The following is a 20,416-nucleotide window of genomic DNA, read 5'->3' on the forward strand; positions in this document are numbered from 1 at the left end:
GGCCGCATGCAGGCGGAGCAAGGTTACGAACAGGGCACGAGTAATCACAGGCTTGTTTTCGTTTATGGAGTTATCACAGTTATCACTGTAAACACAGTCTGTGTAGTCTGTGGAAGAGCGTTTGGCAGTCACTCCAGCCGCGGAAGGGATTAAAGAAAAAAGGGTTCCACGCAAGTCGCGTAATGCAGAAAGGAAGTCAGATGCCGTTCCCGTGGGTCCACCGTGTACTACACCCCGCTGATCAACAATATTGTTAAGTGCTGTCGCAGTCAAAAGCGCTGTCATCCCCACTTTCATATCAAGTCGGCCGCGTGAACACTCTGTCTTCAGTGCAGTCACTGTCACCGATGATAACCACTGTACCAGGCCACTACCATCAACTAGCGTCCCTACCATCATAGGTGTACGTGCTGTCCTAACCAAAAGATCGAGTAATAGTCGTCGTGCATATGAATCTAACATCAGCGATGCTGACTTGTGTGACATCAGTACCTCTAGGATGAAAGCCTTGCGGAAGAAACGAGCGTCCTCGGGACTCCCTCGAAGACTTGCAAGCATCAAGCGGAGGATCCAGACCCGGATGACGCGCGTTTCACTTCTTGTTGCCATCGCAACAAATGGTTTTATCCCGCCGTAGAACATGCTGAGGAAGTTAATGGGCAGTGCGCATTTCTCAAGTACAGCACGACGAAGAAGACTACGTTGTACTGGCACGTATGTCTCAAATGTAGGATGTAGGATGACAGTTGCAGCTTCAGCTGCGAATGTCGCAGTGGTTATAGGAAATTGCATAATGGGTGCATCAACTGTATTGCGCACCACTGTAAGCAATGCGACTACCTGTGTCTGCTCACGAAAAGAGGCCCCATCGTGGCAAGCTTTCGCAATACTCGATATTACGGCATATGCAATAGTTCGCATACCCTCATCAGCAGATGAAGTGGCGGCAAGAGCTAGCGACAGTAACCCCCATGTAACACATTCGAGAGGACCAATTGCACTGATTCTCATGGCATGAAGAGCGAAAGGCAGCATCCAGGCTGGATCATATCCGTAAAATATTGTGTTCTCACAGTCATTACGTGTGCGTATTTTCCACTTAGGAGAATTTGATGTGATGCTCTCTTGATCACGATGGTCTCTCGCAGTGCAATATACCTTGGTGTTCAGTGATAAATGTCGAGCATATGGAAACCGAACTACAGTAGCTGCACATCTTCGTGCGTCAGGGACCGTCCCCGCACGCAGCGATGAGGCCAAAGACTCAGGAGATAACTCTGAGTATATTAAACTTGTTTCAGGTACTCTCGATTCACCAGATTGCTCAGAACTGGCGCGCGTGTACTCAAAGTGAGCAGCGGCATCACCCCATAGATACCCGAGTTTGGCTAACCCGCATCCACCTGATGCAGCATCTAACTGTTTCAAAAGTAGGGCACCAAGCTGATCACTTGGTGATAAAGTAGCCCCGTTCGCCGCCGCTAACAAGGGGATCAAACTCGCTTGCCTTGATCTCCATACCTCTGGACATGAATTGCCGCTTAAAATCAACACCTCGGACATCTTACGAGATTGCACTATTGAGGTGCATGTAATGTGAAGATTCCAAAGCTCGTGAAGAAGTATAAGAAGCTCAAACTTGGTTTCATCAGCTTTTTGAATCGTTTTCTGCTCTCTCTCATTATCTTCTCTGTTGAAATCTCTGACTGCCTCTTTTAATACCTCATCATTCTGTTCATAATTCATAAGTGGCAGCAATGATGCGAGGGGGACAGAAATATCAGCAATGTTGGGGGGTGACGAAGACGCGGCAGAAGGGTAAAGAAGTACACGTGAGAACGCGTGGTGTGAAACCACACGGTCAAAAGTTTCCTGAGCAATTGTCGTAAACACTATCTTCGCGCCAATATCAAGTAAAATGGATGACTTTATTTCCCCAAGTCCATTGCCACCTGACCCACGATTAATTTGACAGGGGGACAGAGCAGTGAGTAAATTATTGATGAACGTGAGCGAAACAGAGGAGGTGAATCGACAGCGGAGAGTGGCGCGTATGAAAGCTCGCGCGGCAGCAATCAGCGGCGCAGTTGGCTTGGCAAGAGCATATTGTCTTGAAAAAAGTGTGGAAAGATCTCTTGAGATAGGTTTCTCCAAACATGATGCTACTGCTGACGGTGACAGCACAGAAGACCAGAATGGAACCTTTGAAATGGACCGCACAGGTGTGATCAACGTGATCACCCTCAGAGTAGACAGTAAACTTGCCAGGTACGCGCAACGTATTCGATGTGTTTTCTCTTCTCCATACACCAGCTGCGCGGTGGCTGCTTGCTGTGCAATCAAAAGAGGATATTGGATGGCATAAGTACCTCCCCAGACCGCTTCTGATAAAATTGGAGATTTGGCAGCAAGGGAGGGGAACCAACCAGCAGGCGGTAAAATAGAATACTCCGGACAACATCCTTGCAAAGTGATGGAATACGCTGCCGTTAAAGTGGCTGCCGCATGATCTCTCAAGTTGTCCACTGAAGGTATCGGCATCGGGCGAGTAGAACAGTTTGATGTGTCAAGAAATAAATAATTTGCTAGGGCATGGTAAACGGTGCGGGCAACCAAGTTCAAGTCTTCAATCACAGAGCAATTACACAGAGCCGAACATAAACTGGTACAAAGGTTGTGGCTGACAGAAATAGTCTCCCGTGCTGATTTATTTGAAACTTGACATTCAAGGCTGACTCGGATAGCTGGAAGAAGGTCAAGTAACTTTGTCGTGAAACTTAGGAAAGATGTTTGACGCAACTTTGTGGCTATGAGCACAGTGAAGTTTGTAGCATGGACATGGCTGGCCGAGACAAGTGCTGTACAGAGACCCGCCATGTTGGGAGTTACCGAAGTAACTGCCCGATGAATTACAGTTTCCACCTCTGTGACATAGGCGAAATCTGGCACCATCCCTGTAGTCCTGGCAACAACAACTGCGGGTGAAAGCATCGCAACGAGAGCTTCTTCTGCAACATTACTTGCTCGTCCACTGATGTCTGCTTCAGCAACTCCTGCTAGAATAATTGCGGTGTGAAATGCGTGTCGCAATGTATCAAAGATAGAGCTGACCACATCCACGTCTGCATAGGATGGTAATGAAGTCAGCTGAAATAGAATTGCAGCTGCCAACTCAATCAAAAGAGCTCGTTGCGATGGCATAGTAGTTGCTACGAGTGTGTTTCTCGAACTGCAACAACTGATGGACGTTTCCACGAGCCGCTGCTGAGTTCTCACCGTTGTGTGACGAACAAGAGGTACAACAGCCATTTTCATATCTATCTGTACTGTGCCTACACTTTCCCAAGAAAGCTCAACCACTGAAACTGCCAAGTTTCTGTAAGGTGCTGAAAGAAAAATTCCATCGAGCCCTCCTCTATTCCTAAAGGAGTCGACATGAAGGATGACGAGGTCAGTAACTGCTGCAGCTAAAACACTTCCGCAACGGTTGAAGCTGGTAATTAGAACGCACGACGCAATTATAGCGTGCTTTACCTCTGCAGCCCCTTTGGGATCCCATTTTTCAATTACGCGTGCCCGAAATAGCATCGCACCACACAAGGTTATCACGAATAACAATATGCGATGTTTATGTCGCCAGTTCGGTCTATTCGATTCCCGACTAGTTCGTTTGAAACTATCCAATGCAAAGGTATACCAAAACATAAGTTCGCGTGCAGTGGAAGGCAGGTGAGCAGGCAAGATTTGTTCAATCATGCGGTAGCAGATTTCCCTGAGGGAAGCAGAATCAATGAAGTACTTGTCAACAGCTTCTAAGCAGTCACGATTCCCAAATTTGATCCATGATGATAAGAACAAATTTCCAATTAAAGCAGTGAAGGAATGTGCCACCCCAAGAAAGATGCCATTCAACATGACATCCTTAGCTATGTAATTCAGGAGCAGTGGCATCGAGAGCAACAGACCATGTGCGTGAACAGCTAGTCTGGATGTCGGCGTAAGTCCTTCGCCCAAGCTCATCTTGATAGCTATTGAAAGCACCTCATGTGAAGCACCCAGAATTTCCTCAACCGCCTCAGATGAGTTTTCAATATCAGCTGAATATCTCATAGACTTGAGGAGTGAGCGTGCTGCTGTCAAGACATGATCGTTTGAGGGTCCTGAACCTTGACTTGCTCTGACGATCTGCCCCGGCTGCGACAACTGCGATGCGAGCTGCGACAACTGCGATTCGCAGGAATCCTCAAATGTTACATTTTTACTGTTTGATTTCTTAACATCACCCTTCTGAGACTTTGAATCTCTTGATAATATGATGTTGACAAATTCCGTAAGCGACTTAATTCCAGGATATTGGGTGACATCAAGTGGTTCATCGAGATTAGAAACAAACGTCCTCGACACGAGATTCGCGAGAGGTATTGGATCATCCTGCTGCTGCAAAATGCCGAAGACAACTGCCGAGACATACGCTGAAATAACAAGACGTTGCGTTCGTGAACGTTTGACACTTCTCATGACCTTCAGACTAGCAGCAACTGCTTTCGACGTGAGAATGCTAAATTCAGAACCTGTTGGTGCACCTCTCACTCCCAAAGATCGTTCTCTCGATGATAAATAAATTGCTTCAGCGAGAAATGAACATGCAGTTTGCATATTGCCGTTTCGAAACACTGGTAGATGCCTGAGCCACAATTTCGCTTCCTTTCTGACCTCTGAAGCTGTATGAAGCGCACCACAGGATGCAAAGTGAACAATGGCAATGGATGCAGCATTTGATCTGATCCTGGCTGTAGCTCCCCCTGCCGACAATATTAGGACCGACACGAGTTCACTCGGCAACATGCCTTCTCCTAATCTTCTACTTGCCACCCTAGCGGGTAGTGTAGTATCCGTGGTAAACATCATAGTTGTCTCCTGAGTCTCCTTCCTGGTCTCTACAGCAACTTGAGCTGCAGCGCTATGTACGTGACTATCACATCGTCGCACGTTGAGCATTGCAGCGATTACGTCTAGATTCGCAGCAAGCTCTGGGGTAGAAAGCTTGAGCGGAACCACTGGAAGCAAGCGGACAGAATCAACCTGAGCCTCTCCCAGCCCTTCCAATCCTGTCAAGTCGAACATTCCTGCTAGTGCATTTAGAGCAGGTAAGTGGAGTAGGCTCAAGTGCATTTTATGAAAATGGTCAGCATCGTGACATTCACATGCGGCGCGAACAGTCAGGATATTCTTCGGCTCTGGCAGAATTGATACCAAAGTCCGACGGGCATGCTGAATCAGTGTTTTGAAGTATATCCTCTTATCACAGATGGCGTGACCCCAAAGATCTACGCCTGCATAATTGGTGGCTAAGTGCGAGATTCTAGCATGGAATGCACGCAGTATGTGCATGATCAAGGATAGCGTAGCATGCCGCACAAGTCCTGAGCTATGTTGCAGACCCCTGGACAACCCAACTTTTGTCAAGGAAGATGGTAGCACTGAACGAACAATTGAAACTCCCTCCAACTCTCCCGCGCGCGTGTCATGTGTCGAATTTTTTAGCACTGGGTACACATTTGATGCGCTCGCAGCCACAGCCAAATTCCCAACAAGCAAAGAGGCAGTGATCCAGGACCAAGAAAGTCGTGGTTCAAGCGAATATGTGGCATGTGGAATGTAAGAGGCAGCTATGTTTGGTTGTTTGCTGCAAACTTCCAGGAGCATCTCAGCATGACGGCGACTCTCTGTAGGCTTTAATTTCCTCAAAAGTCTCAAAACTGTTTCGTTGCGCTCATCAACTTCCCTAGCGTATCCAGTCGTGATTGCGTTTATAACGGGGGATGAATATTCTATTTTCGTTATCGATGAAGCTTTTCCTGATTTTACAGCCCCCCGAGCTTGCAAGTGTCCCTCAGACATAGATCCCAGACTAATTTCCTCTTTTGCGCCAACAAATCGGCCGGAAGCATTCTCTCGGCGAAATCCATGAACGGGATCAGTGCATAATCGCAGCAGCAAGCTGTGGGCAAGCTCAGCAGCACATGCAGCTTTACTGATACCCTTTGTCCCAGAAACAGCTTCTGCTTGCCTGCCGCTGATAGCAACGATCTGTCCCAAAACTCTGTCGCTAAACAGTGCTGCCTGCAAACGCACTGATACACCACTACCATCCACTATCACATTGTCACACATCACACGCAGTACGCGTGAAGCTAGAGGGACTGGATCACTGGCCAGGTGCCTTAGCACGTTCCCGAGAAGCACCTTTTGGGTAAGGACACACCGTAGGAGAGACACATCACCGGAGCTTAAAAGCACCATGACAAACTCCACGAAAATGTGGCGCGTAGGTAGGGCTGATGCATCGTGTGAGCTTCTTGTTTCCGTGGTTGAGTCCCAAGTACAATTGATTTGGTAGCGCGGCGGTTTAGAGAGTTTTGCAAAAGCTGCTAAAGTAAAATCAAGGTTGCGGAAGACATCCCAGGCTAGCTGTCGGCTGCGCGCCGTTATTGATATGCATAGTGTCATCGCACACTTTTGTCTGATCCGGATGCTGCTATTGAGATGAGAATACACAGCACGCATGCGTCGCTGCAGGATGCTTCGTGCAAGTCCATCTAGCTGCAAATGTATGAATCCTCGCTCGGCAGTTCTGTCTTCCGGCGTGTGTCTTAGTAAATCTGCAACGAGCAACATGAGCGGTACACATACTCTTTGAGTATTAGTATTATGGTACGCGTCCCATAAAGCTAGGATATCTTCGAAGCCGGGGGAGACCTGGAGATAGGTCTGTGAGGTAATAACGATGTCAGTTTTGTGACGACGTGCTTCATTCATTTTTAACTTTCGAGGCAAGATTATAATAATAGGTAGACTATTTAAAAACAAAATGTTAATGGTCGATCAAGATTGAACCTCACCTTCACAATCCAGCCAGGTCCCACAGGTGAAGTGCGCAACTCCCTGCGTATCGCCGTCAACGCGGCGGCGATGAGGTGAGGGTCCAAGGAGTCCTCACTGAGTCGAGACACATTCTCACGCAACGTATGTTCGGCTGTGCCGACCGAGATCAAAGTGGATTTGAGTTCCTTCTTCGTCGGAACGCCCATTCGCCGTATGGAATGCTGCTCCCGAGAACTATTGAGTTGGCATTCGGCCTTCACTCCTCGTACTAGAGAGAAGGGAACACATTTGTGCAAAAAGTGTACGGAAGTACGGAAGTACGGAGGTACACGTACGTGTAGTGCATAGTGTACTGTACTTTCGGAAATAGATACGAAAGTAGTTGTACGTTGTACTTTCGAAAGATTGATACTTTCGAAAGCACTTTCGTACGAAAGTACTTCCCAGGAAGTACTTCCGGAAGTACACGTGTACACGTACACGTACGGAAATAGATACTTCGTTTTTTACTTCCGTACAACGTTGTACGAAGTACGAAAGTACTTTGTACGAAGGTAGCAGTGTTGTAGCCCTAGCTAGCTAGCTACGTATACACCAGGGGATAACTAACTAAAATTTCGACACTAAGTTTAATAATACATGACTGCCGGAAAAAAAGGTAAATAAATAAGTATTTCAAAGTACGTGTAGTGCAGTTTTAACTCACAATCGACGGTCTAATTTCGCTCGACCCGCAAAAGTCTTCGCCGTCTATGTACTTACTTCCGGAAATGAGATATGTACCTTGATATCTTCGAAGGTACACTAGTATTGCCGGAAGTGAGTAAGACTCGTGTACGTGTAGGTCTCGCCCTCAGTATTTCCGTAAAAGTATCTGATAGATATTTATTTCCGTAGTACGTGTAGCCCTACACGTAAGTGTACACGTACGTGTACAATAGTACGGAAGTTTTCTATTTCCATTTTTGTATCCTACGAAGATAAACAACTATCTTCGTACGAAGGTAGCTACCTTCGTAGTAGCTACAACGTACACTACCTTCGAAGGTAGCTAGCTAGTAGCTAGTCTATCTACCTTCGAAGGTAGCTAATAGCTACTTCCGTACTAGCTAGTCTAGCTAGCTAGAGCAGTGCTAGAGCTAGCTACTCAGCTACAGGTAGTCTAGCTAGAGCTTACTCTAGCTAGCTAATTTAAACTACAGTATGTGACCGAATGAGGATATAAGCACCAAGGCCAGAATAGTGATGGCATGAAGAAAAAGGAAGGTGCCTAGACGCCTATCAGCCATGTAAGTAGCACGCAGATTCTCACACTATTCAAGACCCATCACAGGAAGCTGTATCTATTTGAAAGGTCAAGAAACGACGGACATACTCGAAAGTCAGAATACAGACACGCGTGGACAAGGATACTACTTTTCAAGAGGGAGAATAAACGGGAACAGAAATCTTGCCTTCTCTATCTTGGCAAATTCCCATTCTTTGTTCTGCGATTAAAGTTAGGGATAAAACTTCGCTCGCAAAGTAGAGAACGTGCAAAAAGTTTCACATACACATAGGGGACAGTTACTGCGAGTCCTGAGCCACTTGGAAATGCAATCAAGGTGAAACACATGGCCACAATTCCCCCAAGCAATACTAAGACCCTCTTCTGATGCCGAAGAGGGGTTTGCTTGATACTCGATGCTTGGCTCATGCAAACTATTGCGGCAAATGGCACACGTGTCCGTGCATATAGACCATGACCAAACTGCTACAGCATTCCACTGTTGTAGGAGAGCACCGTTAAAAAGATACACGAGGTCGGAAACGATATATTTACCTTTTTAACTTCAAATCGTGTTCTCGACGACAATTTCTCCATTCGTGATATTCAATTGTAAAGAATACGATCGAGGCCTTTATTCAGCTAAAGATGAGAGACAGATCAACAAGACTATGTGGGCACGAGAACACGTTTTCGACGTCGACGAAATAAAGACGGTGTCTATTAAACTGGATACGTCCACGCGTAGATCAACGCACACGATATCACGTTGATATACGCGTTGCCAGCGTTTATATCAAATTGGATTGTGTGCGTACTCGTGTAAGTGCACCGCCAAGGTGGGCCCGGCGACGGAAGTACTTTCGTACTTTCGTGTACAGGTAGGCTACTACTTTCGTACAACGTAGACTACTATCATAGAATACCTGCGTAACGATAGATAGTGACTACCACTGTACTTTCGTACTGTACAGTACGTGTATAGAATATGATGGTACGAAGGTACAAATGGTATGATCCTTGATCGATAAGATTCTGCACCTTCGTACTTTGAAAGTAGAATTTATCTCCGGAAGTACACTAGTTGTACGTGTACATGTACAGTATGATATGCATAAACAAATTTATTGTATGATATGATATTAGGCCCTAAATAAGAAATTCATAATAAATTCATAGAATATGATAGGGCATATGCGCAGGGCTAGTTGTTACTGTATTTCCGGAAGTATCTATTATCTTCTCTACGTGTACAGTACGCGTAAGGGCGACCCGCGATTTGCCAAAGCACTATGGGGATCGGTAAGTTGTAGCCTACCCCCAGAAATGTCAAATTTTGAAGACTGGGAGGGGGGGTGAATGGGTGTGTTATTCGTTAGTGCGATGAAATCTGAATTTGAGCCCAGATCGACCGATCGAAAATTTTGAAAGGAAAACGTTCACCGCGAAATTTACCGTTCCTTTTCTAAATCTACAGTCTACAATACTAAAATCCTAACTTCTACTGTACACGTGTACCCTACAACGTTGTAGTTGTCTACCTTCGAGGGTACAACACTAGGGCCTAATATCAACATTTGAAATAAGCCAAAATCCCAACGGGTATCGGTCCTGCGCTCTCAGAGCTTCTCAGAATTGCGGTGGGCGCATTCGCGGCCTTTACGCGTGCAAAGCGCGCGCCAAGGTTGAACTTGACCGGATGCGACGTTCGGATCGCACCTCGGGACCTCCCAGGCGACCTCTCGACGACGAGTTCGAGGGAACCGCGCCGCCCGAAGGGCGCGGACGCCGCGCGCGAGATGATGACCGCGGGGGAAATGACGAAGGTCGTCGTTCCCGTCGTGTCGTAGAACGCACGCGCGTACGGTTCTCTCAGGAGGATCTCGACGCGGAGCTGCGCGAGCGGCGTGCCGCGGCGAAGAACAAGGAGGAGAAGGAGAGGGCCAAGCGTACGCGGGAACGTAGGAGGCGGGAGAAGGAAGAGGAGGCGGCACGTGTCGCGCGTGCCGCAGAGGAGGAACGGATTCTCCGAGACAACCGAGAGAACGCCGCGCGGGCTCGGCAGGAGCTGCGCGCGCGGCAGCTTCGCGAGTGACATGAGTCGGAGGCCCGCCTCCTTAAACAGGGGGAGGCCGCGCAACGAGAGCTGGAAGCCCGTCAGATTCGCGAGCGACAGGAGCTGGAGTTCGACGCGCTTGACGAGAATCTCGCCCTGGAGGCTCGCACAGTGCAAGAGCGATTGGATCGGCTGCTGGAGGGCCAGCGCTATCGCGAGCATCGCAATCGCGAGCATCGCGCGCGAGAACTACGCGCCTCGAGGAACCGGACCGCGACTGAACGGCGAGAACGCGCCGAGGCGCGTGACCGGGAGGCAGAGGATGCGGACGCTCGCGCGATGGATGCGAGCCAAATGCGCCGCGATGCCTTGGCGCGGGCGAGGGCGGAAACCGCATCGCAGGTATTCGCGAGGACTATGACACGCGGGGATCGCGCGGCGGCCGCGCGAGAGATTGCTCAGCGACGCGAGGACGACGAGGCGACCGCGCAAGAGAATGAACTGCGCGGGACGCGCAAGGCCATCGCGAACACGGAGGCCATCTTCAACGTTCCTGCCCGAGCCAGTCTTCGGGCATGGACAGCTCTACGTCGCTGCTTCGCGGGTGACGGACCCGCGAAACATCCGGTTCTGCATCGCACACGACCCCCCGCAGATGGCAGAGGTCGCGAGCACCTCGCCCACGGTGGAGCCGTCGAGTGGCGACGATGTCAGTCGGCAGAGGTTCGACCCGTGGGAGGTTGGAGGAGCCGACGACGATTTCGACGAGGAGCTCCGGGATTTGCTGCGGCAGGAGCCAGACTACCGCGCTGATTACGAGGAGGACCCCGACGCGGAGGAGATGATGCGGGAGGCTGAGCAACGGGAGACGATGGGGCCCCGCTACGAGGAGATGATGGCGGATGAGATGCTGAGACAGGACGAGGCGAACGCGAGGGCGGCGATGCAAGGTCGCCCGGTCACTCCGCCTCGCGGTGTCGAGCCGAGGCGGAGCCCCGGTCCACGTCGCACGAGAAACATCGTATACAAAGAAGCTCTGGCTTAGAACTCGAAATATATATAAATCAACCCTAACGGAGCGCAGCCGTCACAACCCAACCGCGCGTTGCAGTACGTAAACAGTTATAATATCAATAAATAAAAGACCGCGTATGAGTAAACAATTAGTCATACCAATTTCTTTACATTTACTAAAATCCAAACTTAACGGGTATCAAAAACGGGCATCGACCGACCGACCGCCGACGCGTCTCAGAGCTTCTCAGAGTTTCTGGCCAATCAGAGACGAGAAAAAAACGCGGCGGGGCGCATTCCGACCCGCACGGGGGAGAACCCCACCGCGTGAGCGTGTCCAGGTTTAACCCGATCGGATGCGACGCTCGAAGCTCACCTCCCAAGTGATGATTCGATGCGACGCGCCCCTAACATGGCCGCGGTAAGCATGACGAAGCCGCGCAAGCGCGATGCTACGGGCAAACAAATCTACTCGACGAGTTATGAACCGTCAAAAGTGCGATGCGCGTTCGCCACGCGCACCGCGCGCACCCCTCGCCGCTTCCTCAGGTGAGTGGCGGCCTCGGAACTCACTCGCATGGACCCCTTCGAGACTCTGACGGCGGCTCAGTCGCCGGTAGACCCGTTCGGAACTCCACCGGCGACCCCGCGCCCCGCGGCGGATGTGGCGGATTTCATTAACGCATTATGGAGTCGCGGTGGTGCGCGCGGAGCGCGCCACTGGAGCGCCGAAGGCGCGACAGGCGGAGAGCACGCCAGCGCAGGCGGATCATGCTCGCTGGCAGATGGTGGAGTCGCCGGGGTGCGCGCGGAGCGCGCCACTGGAGCGCGGACGGGCGGAGCGCGCGTCAGCGCAGGCGGAGCATGCTCTCTGGCAGATGGTGGAGTCGCCGGGGTGCGCGCGGAGCGCGCCACTGGAGCGCCGAAGGCGCGACGGGTGGAGCGCGCGTCAGCACAGGCGGAGCACGCTGGCACACGGTGGAGTAACAGGCGAAGCGCGGATAATTTTACGGTGCAGCGAAGCGCACCCACAGGCCACCTTGTACACGTAGGGCTACACAACTACAAAAACAACTACAAAAACAACTATTCATACGTACACGTGTACAGGTAAGGCTACACCCTGTACACGTACGTGTACGTGTAGTTGTTTTTGCCTTAGCGAGCAGATTTCTGGGCTGCACTTCACGGAGACTTGAAATAACACACACACTCTACACATCGCTGTACTTCCTGACCAGCTACAACGTAGCTAGCTAGACTAGCTAGAACCAGTCCCAGTGGCTCGCAGCTGCGTTGGGCGCTAGCTAACAACTGCCTTCGAAGGTAGCTAGAGCCGGCTAGCAGCTAGCAACTAACATACACTAGCTAGCGCGACTAGAAACCAGTGGCTCGCGTGACATCAATTGGTGATTGCGTTCAGGCTTGAAGGCCCTAGATATCAAATTCATGCACATATTATGTTCAAACGAAGAACTCGTTTTCAACTTTGAGCTCCTAGAACTACTACGCCAGCGTTCGCGAGGGCCGGGACTTATTTCTTACAGTCCGCAACCACGCGAACCCTTGTCTACAGAGCTTAAGGTATTTTTTCTACTGCGCGTGCGTCTCTGTTGCCGTCTCATAGCTGTTGCTGCGATAGTGTTACGATGCTCTCAGGAAATCCGCTGCCGTGTCGCAGACGAAAACGACTGTATCCAGTTTTTTCTGTGCTGTTAAGGTGTCGAACAGTTTCTCTGTTTGTTTCTTCTTCTTTCTGAACTTTTCGATTTTCAAAGCACTTGGTTTTAACCCCAATGGAGTTCATACACGTTGTAAACCTGAAAGCAATCAGCGTTGTGGATTTTCACTTGGTAGGTATTGAATTTCTTGCAGTTATTGCCTGCATTTTCTTGATCTTCATTCACACAGCTTGTCGGAGAATACGGAAATCGCTTCACATCACAGGAAGCGGCAGACTTACCCAGTACTGTTTGTAGATTACTCTGAGTGCCTAGTTGCCTATCAATCCGTGAAGGGAACATCACATCTACGTGGGTCTAGCTATCGAAGGCATTCTATTTGACCTGCACACTAAGAGCGGCAGGCTCGTGGACTGTCTATTCAGTAGACACGACGATACCCCAGCAGTTTGAAGTTCTGGTACTAAGAAGTTATTGCTACCTGGCGAATGAAATACGCGACTTTTTCCTAGTCATCTCACGCGAAAAAGGCTTAACAACAGTCCACAGAAGCATCTCGCGAATTCGTAACATACTTCTACTACTTAAAATGTACTTCCGTAGTCATATTTTTGAAATGTGGAAAGGCAACAACTTTTTGCTACTCGTTGACTTCATTGACGCCCTCGTATTCCAGTTCAAGATGTTTTCTTTGTTTCTCTCCTGTAAGATCGTTCTGGCCATTTATGTAAAAAATGGTCAGCATCGGTAACACCGGCCTAGAGTATAAGGGGAAACGTATGATGAGCCCACCATATTCGGTCTGACGTTCTCTGTAACATTCTTCACTTCTTGTGGTTCGAGTACGTCATAAGTTCCTGATCTCAGACGGTCCTGCACACGCATGTTGGATAAGTGCTAATAGATCGCCACTAAGTTCACATACCAGTAATTCCATCTCAATCGTCTTCTCTAATTGAGCAGCAAGTTGTGCCTGATGAGGACAGGAAGTTGTATAGAAAGAATTCCAAATGGAAAAAAAGAAAGCGCGCCTTAGATTCTCTCTTCGCCTCTCTTTTCAGCTGGCGGGCCGGCAGTGTTCTTTGTTTGGGTCTGGACAGAGGTTGTTATTAGCAAACTTCAGCATTTTACTGAAGAAAAATGAAAAAAATGCACCTCCTCCGTTGCATCAACTTTCGCGTCCTCATGAGAAACTGTGAAATCTTAGTGAGGCGTTGTTTGCTTTTGTGTACGAGGAATTTTGACCTGGAAAAAACAAAAGGTAGGGTGAAGGAGGCAAGCGCTAAGTGACCATTCTATGTACCGCACCAGTGGGTAAGTTGCACATCAATTTGTTTGAGCGCCGTGGAATAGTTTTTATCAAGCCGCACTCTATGCCAGAGCGTCGCAGGCGTGTGAGCTCTCTCAACAGTTTTCATGCACAAGAAGGCTGCACCTGTAAACATCGAAGGCTCACTTATGCCGGCGTCGGATACTTTTTTTCTCGTCTTATCGCGTACCTCCCTCTTCAACGACGGTTGCATACCGGCTATTTGCAAGAGGACAGGAACTGCGATTGCAGAGGCTCGTCACGTTATACTTGTTCCGACAGAAAGTTTCGTTGCCGGTAACTACTTTATAGCTGCACTGCCCTTGGTTCACTATCTGTAGGGAGGACTTTGTCACTCGGTCACCAGCTCGCAAATTCACAACAGGAAACTACCTGCCATATAACCTCGTCACTTTGCATCTCTCCAGCGTGCACTCCCTCAGAAACCCAATATAATACTGTATTTAGCAGAGCGGATTTGAGCCAACAAACAGTGACATGCAAAACGCCGCCAGCGACTTCTCCTTACCGAAAATACAGCGTTCCACCTTCGTCCGAAACTATTCCATGAACCTACAAAGTGAGCAGGTGTACGTGTACGGATTCCTGCCAACATTCAGAAACAGCGCCGCAAATCAATACACTATTGTGGGCATTGTACACGTACATATCTACATATTGCTAACTGTATGTATGTACAAGTACACTGTATGTTCACAACTATTACTTTCGGAAGTATTAACTGTAACGTCGAACGTGTACGTGTACTTCCGGAAGTACAGCACTACAACGTACCTTTGTACAACGTTGTACTGCTGAATTTGTTCAATTGATTTTTTCCAGATGTACTGTAGGGCTACAGCCAAATTTGGACACTTGGCTGAAAGTACGTTTGACTAGCATTTGGTGTTCAAAGAACGTACTGTACTGTTTGTAGTGTACTGTTTGTAGTGTAGGGCTACGTGCACTGCTATGTACTTTCGTACTTTCGAAAGTACTTCGTAATACCCTGTCGTACTCGTGCCGATATCGATCACAGTCTACAATATACAGCTATGCACAGCATGATTCGAAGAATATGATGAATATTGAAGCCTTAAAAAAATAAATAGGGATAGTTTATTATTAAGCCCTCGCGGCGCTCCGTGTAGCTAGTCCTACGTGTACTGTACAGTATGACTTGTGAGTACTTGATGGACTCGTAATAAAAAAATTTCGCCTTCGCCGTGGATAAATACTGTAGTGTACAGCTGTACACGTACTGTACACGTACGTGTACACGTACAACGTTACCGTAAATTCGAATGTACGAGAGTTGTACGAGTATGACTACAGTACAACGTTACACGTACACGTAAGTACAACTATTAATAAATGCTGACACGAAAGAAATTAAGAAAGAAAAGAAATATTTTTCCCAGCACCACACCGCTGCCCAAGCTGCTCGCAACGTACTCGACGAATCCACATTACTAGCGCACACAAGCTCTAGCGAAAGTGCTGGACAGCAGACACATAGAAAGTCATTTCTACAGTTCCCAGTTCCAATAATTGCCAGAATATCCAACATAAAAGCGCCAACGGTGGCTTTCTTCGATTGACTTTCAACAGAACATGAACGTAATTTCTTCGTTTACGTCACGGGCTGCAGGAGCTTCCTTTATGACTACGGGCACGTTGCGAGGACAAAAAATATGCCGCACGGCGACAGCCTCAAGTAACTCGCGGTATGTCCGTAAGCATATCTTGGAGCTAGCTCCGTACACGCCAATATTGCCTTTCGAAGTTCTTTCTGGTGAGTTGACGAAGTTATTTTTTCTTTTCTGTTCACTGTGCTGTGGCGATGTCTCCTATTGCTGACCGACTTGCGAAAGAACAGAGAAATTTGGGTTCTTACCTGAGGATATTGTGAAGCTAGATGCCAATGAGAACCCATATGGCCCCCCCCCAGGTATATTTAGACTTCTGTATTTTCTTCCAACTTCACAAACCTCAACTCATCTGCTCCAGAGGTGGCTGAAGCGTTGTCTTCGCTTAAATTTCCGCACGTCTATCCTGATCCCGAATCTCGTCAGCTGCGACAAACCCTGGTAGGAGCACGTTCTTAAGTATTCCTTTACGATGTGAGTAAGATATTTGCTGGCCTCAGGCAAAAGAAACTGGTGTTCCTTTCGAAAATCTGATAATAGGGTGTGGTGCTGACGAGGTATGAAGACTTGCCGTTTTAGGTCCATTATAGAAACTGATATGTCTGTGTGCCAATGTTAGCTGATCGATCTTTTGATGCGCGTCGTAATTGATCCAAACGACGTCGTCATCAATACCCCTCCAACATTTGGAATGTATGCATTCGACTGCGCAGTAAATGGTGTGACCAATTTCTGCAGGTTGTATTTAAATGCATTGAAGCGAGATTAATCATTCTATTTCTTTATGGCTCTTGTGAAGGTGGCACTGTTGTCGATGTTCCTCGGTGTAATGCTGATGGCTTCAAAATCGATGTGGAAGCAATACAACGAGCTGTTTACAAGCATAAACCTAAACTACTGTTTCTCACCTCCCCAAACAACCCTGATGGTTGTGTTCTATCAGACCGAGAGCTTCTTTTAATGCTCGAGCTTCCTGTTCTCGTAGTTCTCGACGAGGCATATATCGAGTTCGCATCTTGTAAAAGCCATATTGCTGACGTAGTCAAATATGACAATCTTATAGTTCTGCGCACATTTAGCAAGTGTGCAGCCCTTGCAGGTTTTTTTATTATTTAATGTTGGCACTACGTCCAAAGTCACTCATTCTGCCCATTCAGGTATGCGAGTTGGGTATGGCGCATTTCCCAAGGGCCTGATTGATTACATCTGGCGTGCCAAACAACCTTACAATGTTTCAGCTGCAGCGGAGGTGGCAGCCTGTGCAGCCTTAAGTAACCCAGAGTACTTGCAAGTACGCTAGTGGTTGAAATTATCTCCATTTACAGGCGTGTCATCTTAAATATATTTTATTCGCAGGAAGTGAAAGGGAAACTTGTTCAGGAGAGGACTCGACTTCACTCTTTGCTTTCAAGAATCTCTTATCTGAAGCCATATCCTTCAGAGGCAAACTTTGTCTTGTGTAGGCAAGTTCACTTCACTCGTTTTATTATTTATTTTTGATTAATTTTAAATAGAGTTATTGGGAGAGATGCTCTTCAGTTGAAGGAGAAATTGGCTAAGAATGGGATCATGGTGAGACATTATTCAAGTCCTGAAAGCATCTCTGGTTGCATTCGCATCTCTGTTGGGCGCCCTGAGCAAACTGATGCGATAGTTGCTGTATTGTCTGCGATTTAGATTGACATCCAAATCCAATTATGAAACCTGTAATTCCACGTCTAATCGAGTTACTGTATGTGGTACTGTACGCGTGTACGCCCACCTCGTGAAAAAGTCCGACGAACACGTACAACGTACTGAAGCACTGATCTCTTCTCAGGTAGAAAAATATATTTCTAAGATCGTGCGCTAAGTTCATAAAATATCTTAGAAAGTTGCCTTGATATATACCTGGACTTGCTTTTAGGCCCTATACATTCATTACTCCTAATTCATACTTCCCTTCGAAGGTATTCTAGCCCTCGTATATGATACTTCTGGAAGTATTAATACAACCTGTATATTGTAGACATAATAGATAGATAGATAGATAGATAGACACGTACCTTTAGAAGGTTCGGAAGCCCTTCCGGAAGACGAAGTTATTTATATATTTAACTACTGTGCCCTAACCCAAGACACTCGGAACCGTTCACTGCGCCAGCCTCATCTTGCTTGCGGTAACTATTTTTCTGCAGCCTTGTATCAGTTCGGCCGGAGGGTTCCAATTCGCTCGATCTGTGTCACACCCGCCTTTGTCACTTTAAAAGTAGTACACGACATTTCACAGTTATCAGGAACATCGTATGTGAGGCTAGTATACTGATCTTGCGGCGGTGGAGTGGAAGTACAAGGTAAGACTCTGCTGGCAGCGGTGACGGCCATCTGGGACTCTGCTGGGAGGCAACGGCACTGCACTCCTTTTAAATAAACATGCACTATTTTACTTTTTGTATTTCCTTCGCACCACTCAAAACCTGTTCACCCTTAATCTGATCTCTGCCCCGATTCGCGGAACAGTCAACTGTATGCACCTCGGTATTATTTAAATTTAAGTTTCCTGCGGTGTTCCTTGGGTTCTGTCCCCGGGCCGTGACTTTTGGTGCAGATGCCGCGCTTTGAAGCGCTGACTGGATTGTGGCTTGCTTACGCGCGTGTTCTAGTGTCTTTAAAACACGAGTAGCTCTCTCCAACCGCAATTCTCTTGTGTGCTTTGATCGGGATGAGTATCCCATGCACGCAGAATGAAATGAAGCTCTAGGGCTACCACGTAGTTCGATATGGTTGCGAATTGACGTCGAGTTAGTCTCTAGCCCTCTCTATTATTACAACTTCTCTTGGATAGTACGTGTACTTTCGGAAGCAAGTACTCATAAAGGCCTACAGTATAGATACGTGTACAGTACCTTCGTATGGAAGTACTCTCGTACTTTCGTACTTCCGGAAGTACAACGTACAGTACGTTGTACTGTACACGAGTTCTAGTCTACAATAGACCCTATTGGTTTATCGTGCCCGTACGAGTACAGTGCGGAAGAATAGACAAGCTCTAGCTAGGGCAATAAATAGTAAATAGCCCTAGAGCTAGCTAGCTAGCTAGCTAGCTACGAAAGTACCTTCGTAGCTAGCTAGCTAATAGTACTGCAGTGTATGTACTTTCGTACGAAAGTACTTTCGAAAGTACTTTCGTACTACGGAAATATTTTTAGAAGTAACAACTTACTGTAGCAGGTACGAAGAGTGTACGAAGTACTTTGAAAGTAATTCCGTACGAAGATAGATATCATAGATACAGAAGTTCGTACTTTCGTACGAAAGTACGAAGTACGGAAGTACTTTCGTGCGTACTTTAGATGATTTGTACTTCCGTACTTCCGTACACCACATTATTCTACTTCCGCACATCTACATTATTACTTTGGGTACATGTAAGAATAGTAAAACAACTGTAATACAACATAGGCCCTACGGAAATAAAGTATTCTATTTCCATACCATATTTCCATGCCATATGAAGGTATCCGATAATAAACGTTTATTGTACCTACCGCGTTGTACACGTACTGTAATTGAAGGTCACATGTACACGTATCATATTAGTAGCCCTACGTTTATCGAAACCTTCAAATATTTACGGAAATAGATAACAACTTACTTACGGAAGTTCGTGTACTTTCGAAAGTATCTTCGTACTTCCGGAAGTACTTTAAAGTATGATACGATACTTCCGGAAGTACACGTACCTTCGAAAGTACGAAAGTACTTCCGTACACGTACTGTACGTGGCTACGTGCACAGTACACGTACTGGAGGGAGTCGGAAACGAACGTACTGGAGGGGGTCGGAAACGAACGTACGTTTTGGTACCATTTCAGCGTGCACGTTTGCCCGCGAGTCCACACAAAAATACGCACATCACCGCGATCGCCATCATCAGGGCTCATCGCGGTCGCGATTTCGCGTGTGGACGCCCGTGCGTTAGGGAGCTACGCGCGCCAACAGTCAGAATGCGGCGCCATTGGAAAAAAACCGAAAAAAACGCGTACTACAGCAAAAATTACTCCTAAAAATCCGACCTCTATGGGTAATTAGTTCGGCGCGCGCGCGCGCGCGAGCGCCATCACGCGCGCGGCTGCGTGCGCCCGCGCGCGCGACAGCGTCCACGCCGGTTTACGAACGCGCCCGGCGCGTTTCGACTCGTTAGACACTAACGCGTCGCCTGGAGGACGCGGAGGGCTCGCGACCCTCGCTCCCTATCAAAGCAAGGATGTTGAACGATGAGGGGAATGCTTGACCGGCGGTTGTAAAAAGGTCGCTGAGGGGTCGTAAAACCTTGTCCCGACCTTCTAAAATCGCGAAACTTTGTGAGGGCATCCATGACGTGATAGACACCATACTGACGAAGTTTCATATCAGTCGACAAAGCGACGGCGCGTAGGAGCGCACGAAAGTACGTTTTTGCGATTCATACAAAATACGCAGATTCATAGTGTACGTGTAGGCCCTACGTGTACTTCCGGAAGTACTTTTCACCGACCGAAATTTTCGCCTCTCGCGAGCTCCTGAAATGGTACG

General features: G+C 47.8%; 8 protein-coding genes across 8 annotated transcripts; 3 read left to right on the forward strand and 5 right to left on the reverse strand.

The window, feature by feature from the left end:
* Positions 1 to 1,886: 1,886 nt before the first annotated feature.
* MICPUCDRAFT_64777 (uncharacterized protein) lies at positions 1,887 to 4,656 on the reverse strand (the record flags this gene model as incomplete). The annotated part of the gene is made up of 1 exon (XM_003056438.1): positions 1,887 to 4,656. A coding segment is annotated over one exon (2,770 nt), but the record flags the coding sequence as incomplete, so codon positions are not given.
* Positions 4,657 to 4,913: 257 nt separating this feature from the next.
* On the reverse strand, positions 4,914 to 6,819 carry MICPUCDRAFT_64778 (uncharacterized protein; the record flags this gene model as incomplete). The annotated part of the gene is made up of 1 exon (XM_003056439.1): positions 4,914 to 6,819. A coding segment is annotated over one exon (1,906 nt), but the record flags the coding sequence as incomplete, so codon positions are not given.
* A 1,155-nt stretch (positions 6,820 to 7,974) lies between these two features.
* Positions 7,975 to 8,964, reverse strand: MICPUCDRAFT_25062 (uncharacterized protein). Its single transcript, XM_003056440.1, has 4 exons — positions 8,708 to 8,964; positions 8,439 to 8,651; positions 8,340 to 8,372; positions 7,975 to 8,228 (listed from the first exon to the last, which is right to left on the reverse strand). The coding sequence occupies exons 1-4, from the start codon at positions 8,747 to 8,749 to the stop codon at positions 8,199 to 8,201; spliced, it is 318 nt and encodes a 105-aa protein (XP_003056486.1). The 5' UTR covers positions 8,750 to 8,964; the 3' UTR covers positions 7,975 to 8,198.
* Positions 8,965 to 9,722: 758 nt separating this feature from the next.
* On the reverse strand, positions 9,723 to 10,445 carry MICPUCDRAFT_55554 (uncharacterized protein; the record flags this gene model as incomplete). The annotated part of the gene is made up of 1 exon (XM_003056441.1): positions 9,723 to 10,445. The coding sequence occupies one exon, from the start codon at positions 10,443 to 10,445 to the stop codon at positions 9,723 to 9,725; it is 723 nt and encodes a 240-aa protein (XP_003056487.1).
* A 259-nt stretch (positions 10,446 to 10,704) lies between these two features.
* MICPUCDRAFT_55555 (uncharacterized protein) lies at positions 10,705 to 11,253 on the forward strand (the record flags this gene model as incomplete). The annotated part of the gene is made up of 1 exon (XM_003056054.1): positions 10,705 to 11,253. The coding sequence occupies one exon, from the start codon at positions 10,705 to 10,707 to the stop codon at positions 11,251 to 11,253; it is 549 nt and encodes a 182-aa protein (XP_003056100.1).
* A 546-nt stretch (positions 11,254 to 11,799) lies between these two features.
* Positions 11,800 to 12,336, forward strand: MICPUCDRAFT_55556 (uncharacterized protein; the record flags this gene model as incomplete). Its single annotated transcript, XM_003056055.1, has 1 exon — positions 11,800 to 12,336. The coding sequence occupies one exon, from the start codon at positions 11,800 to 11,802 to the stop codon at positions 12,334 to 12,336; it is 537 nt and encodes a 178-aa protein (XP_003056101.1).
* A 108-nt stretch (positions 12,337 to 12,444) lies between these two features.
* MICPUCDRAFT_49459 (uncharacterized protein) lies at positions 12,445 to 14,760 on the reverse strand. Its single transcript, XM_003056442.1, has 12 exons — positions 14,743 to 14,760; positions 14,604 to 14,671; positions 14,404 to 14,548; positions 14,213 to 14,339; positions 14,060 to 14,149; positions 13,936 to 13,996; positions 13,830 to 13,877; positions 13,697 to 13,777; positions 13,134 to 13,619; positions 13,001 to 13,075; positions 12,865 to 12,942; positions 12,445 to 12,806 (listed from the first exon to the last, which is right to left on the reverse strand). Exons 2-9 carry the CDS (start codon positions 14,631 to 14,633, stop codon positions 13,545 to 13,547), a joined length of 657 nt encoding a protein of 218 aa, XP_003056488.1. The 5' UTR covers positions 14,634 to 14,671; positions 14,743 to 14,760; the 3' UTR covers positions 12,445 to 12,806; positions 12,865 to 12,942; positions 13,001 to 13,075; positions 13,134 to 13,544.
* An 876-nt stretch (positions 14,761 to 15,636) lies between these two features.
* Positions 15,637 to 18,621, forward strand: MICPUCDRAFT_49460 (uncharacterized protein). Its single transcript, XM_003056056.1, has 10 exons — positions 15,637 to 15,796; positions 15,865 to 16,008; positions 16,093 to 16,164; positions 16,224 to 16,303; positions 16,363 to 16,419; positions 16,482 to 16,581; positions 16,662 to 16,961; positions 17,020 to 17,153; positions 17,219 to 17,325; positions 17,377 to 18,621. The coding sequence occupies exons 2-10, from the start codon at positions 15,876 to 15,878 to the stop codon at positions 17,537 to 17,539; spliced, it is 1,146 nt and encodes a 381-aa protein (XP_003056102.1). The 5' UTR covers positions 15,637 to 15,796; positions 15,865 to 15,875; the 3' UTR covers positions 17,540 to 18,621.
* Positions 18,622 to 20,416: the final 1,795 nt, after the last annotated feature.

This window comes from Micromonas pusilla (genome assembly GCF_000151265.4).
Source record: "Micromonas pusilla CCMP1545 genomic scaffold MICPUCscaffold_2, whole genome shotgun sequence".
NCBI lineage: Eukaryota > Viridiplantae > Chlorophyta > Mamiellophyceae > Mamiellales > Mamiellaceae > Micromonas > Micromonas pusilla.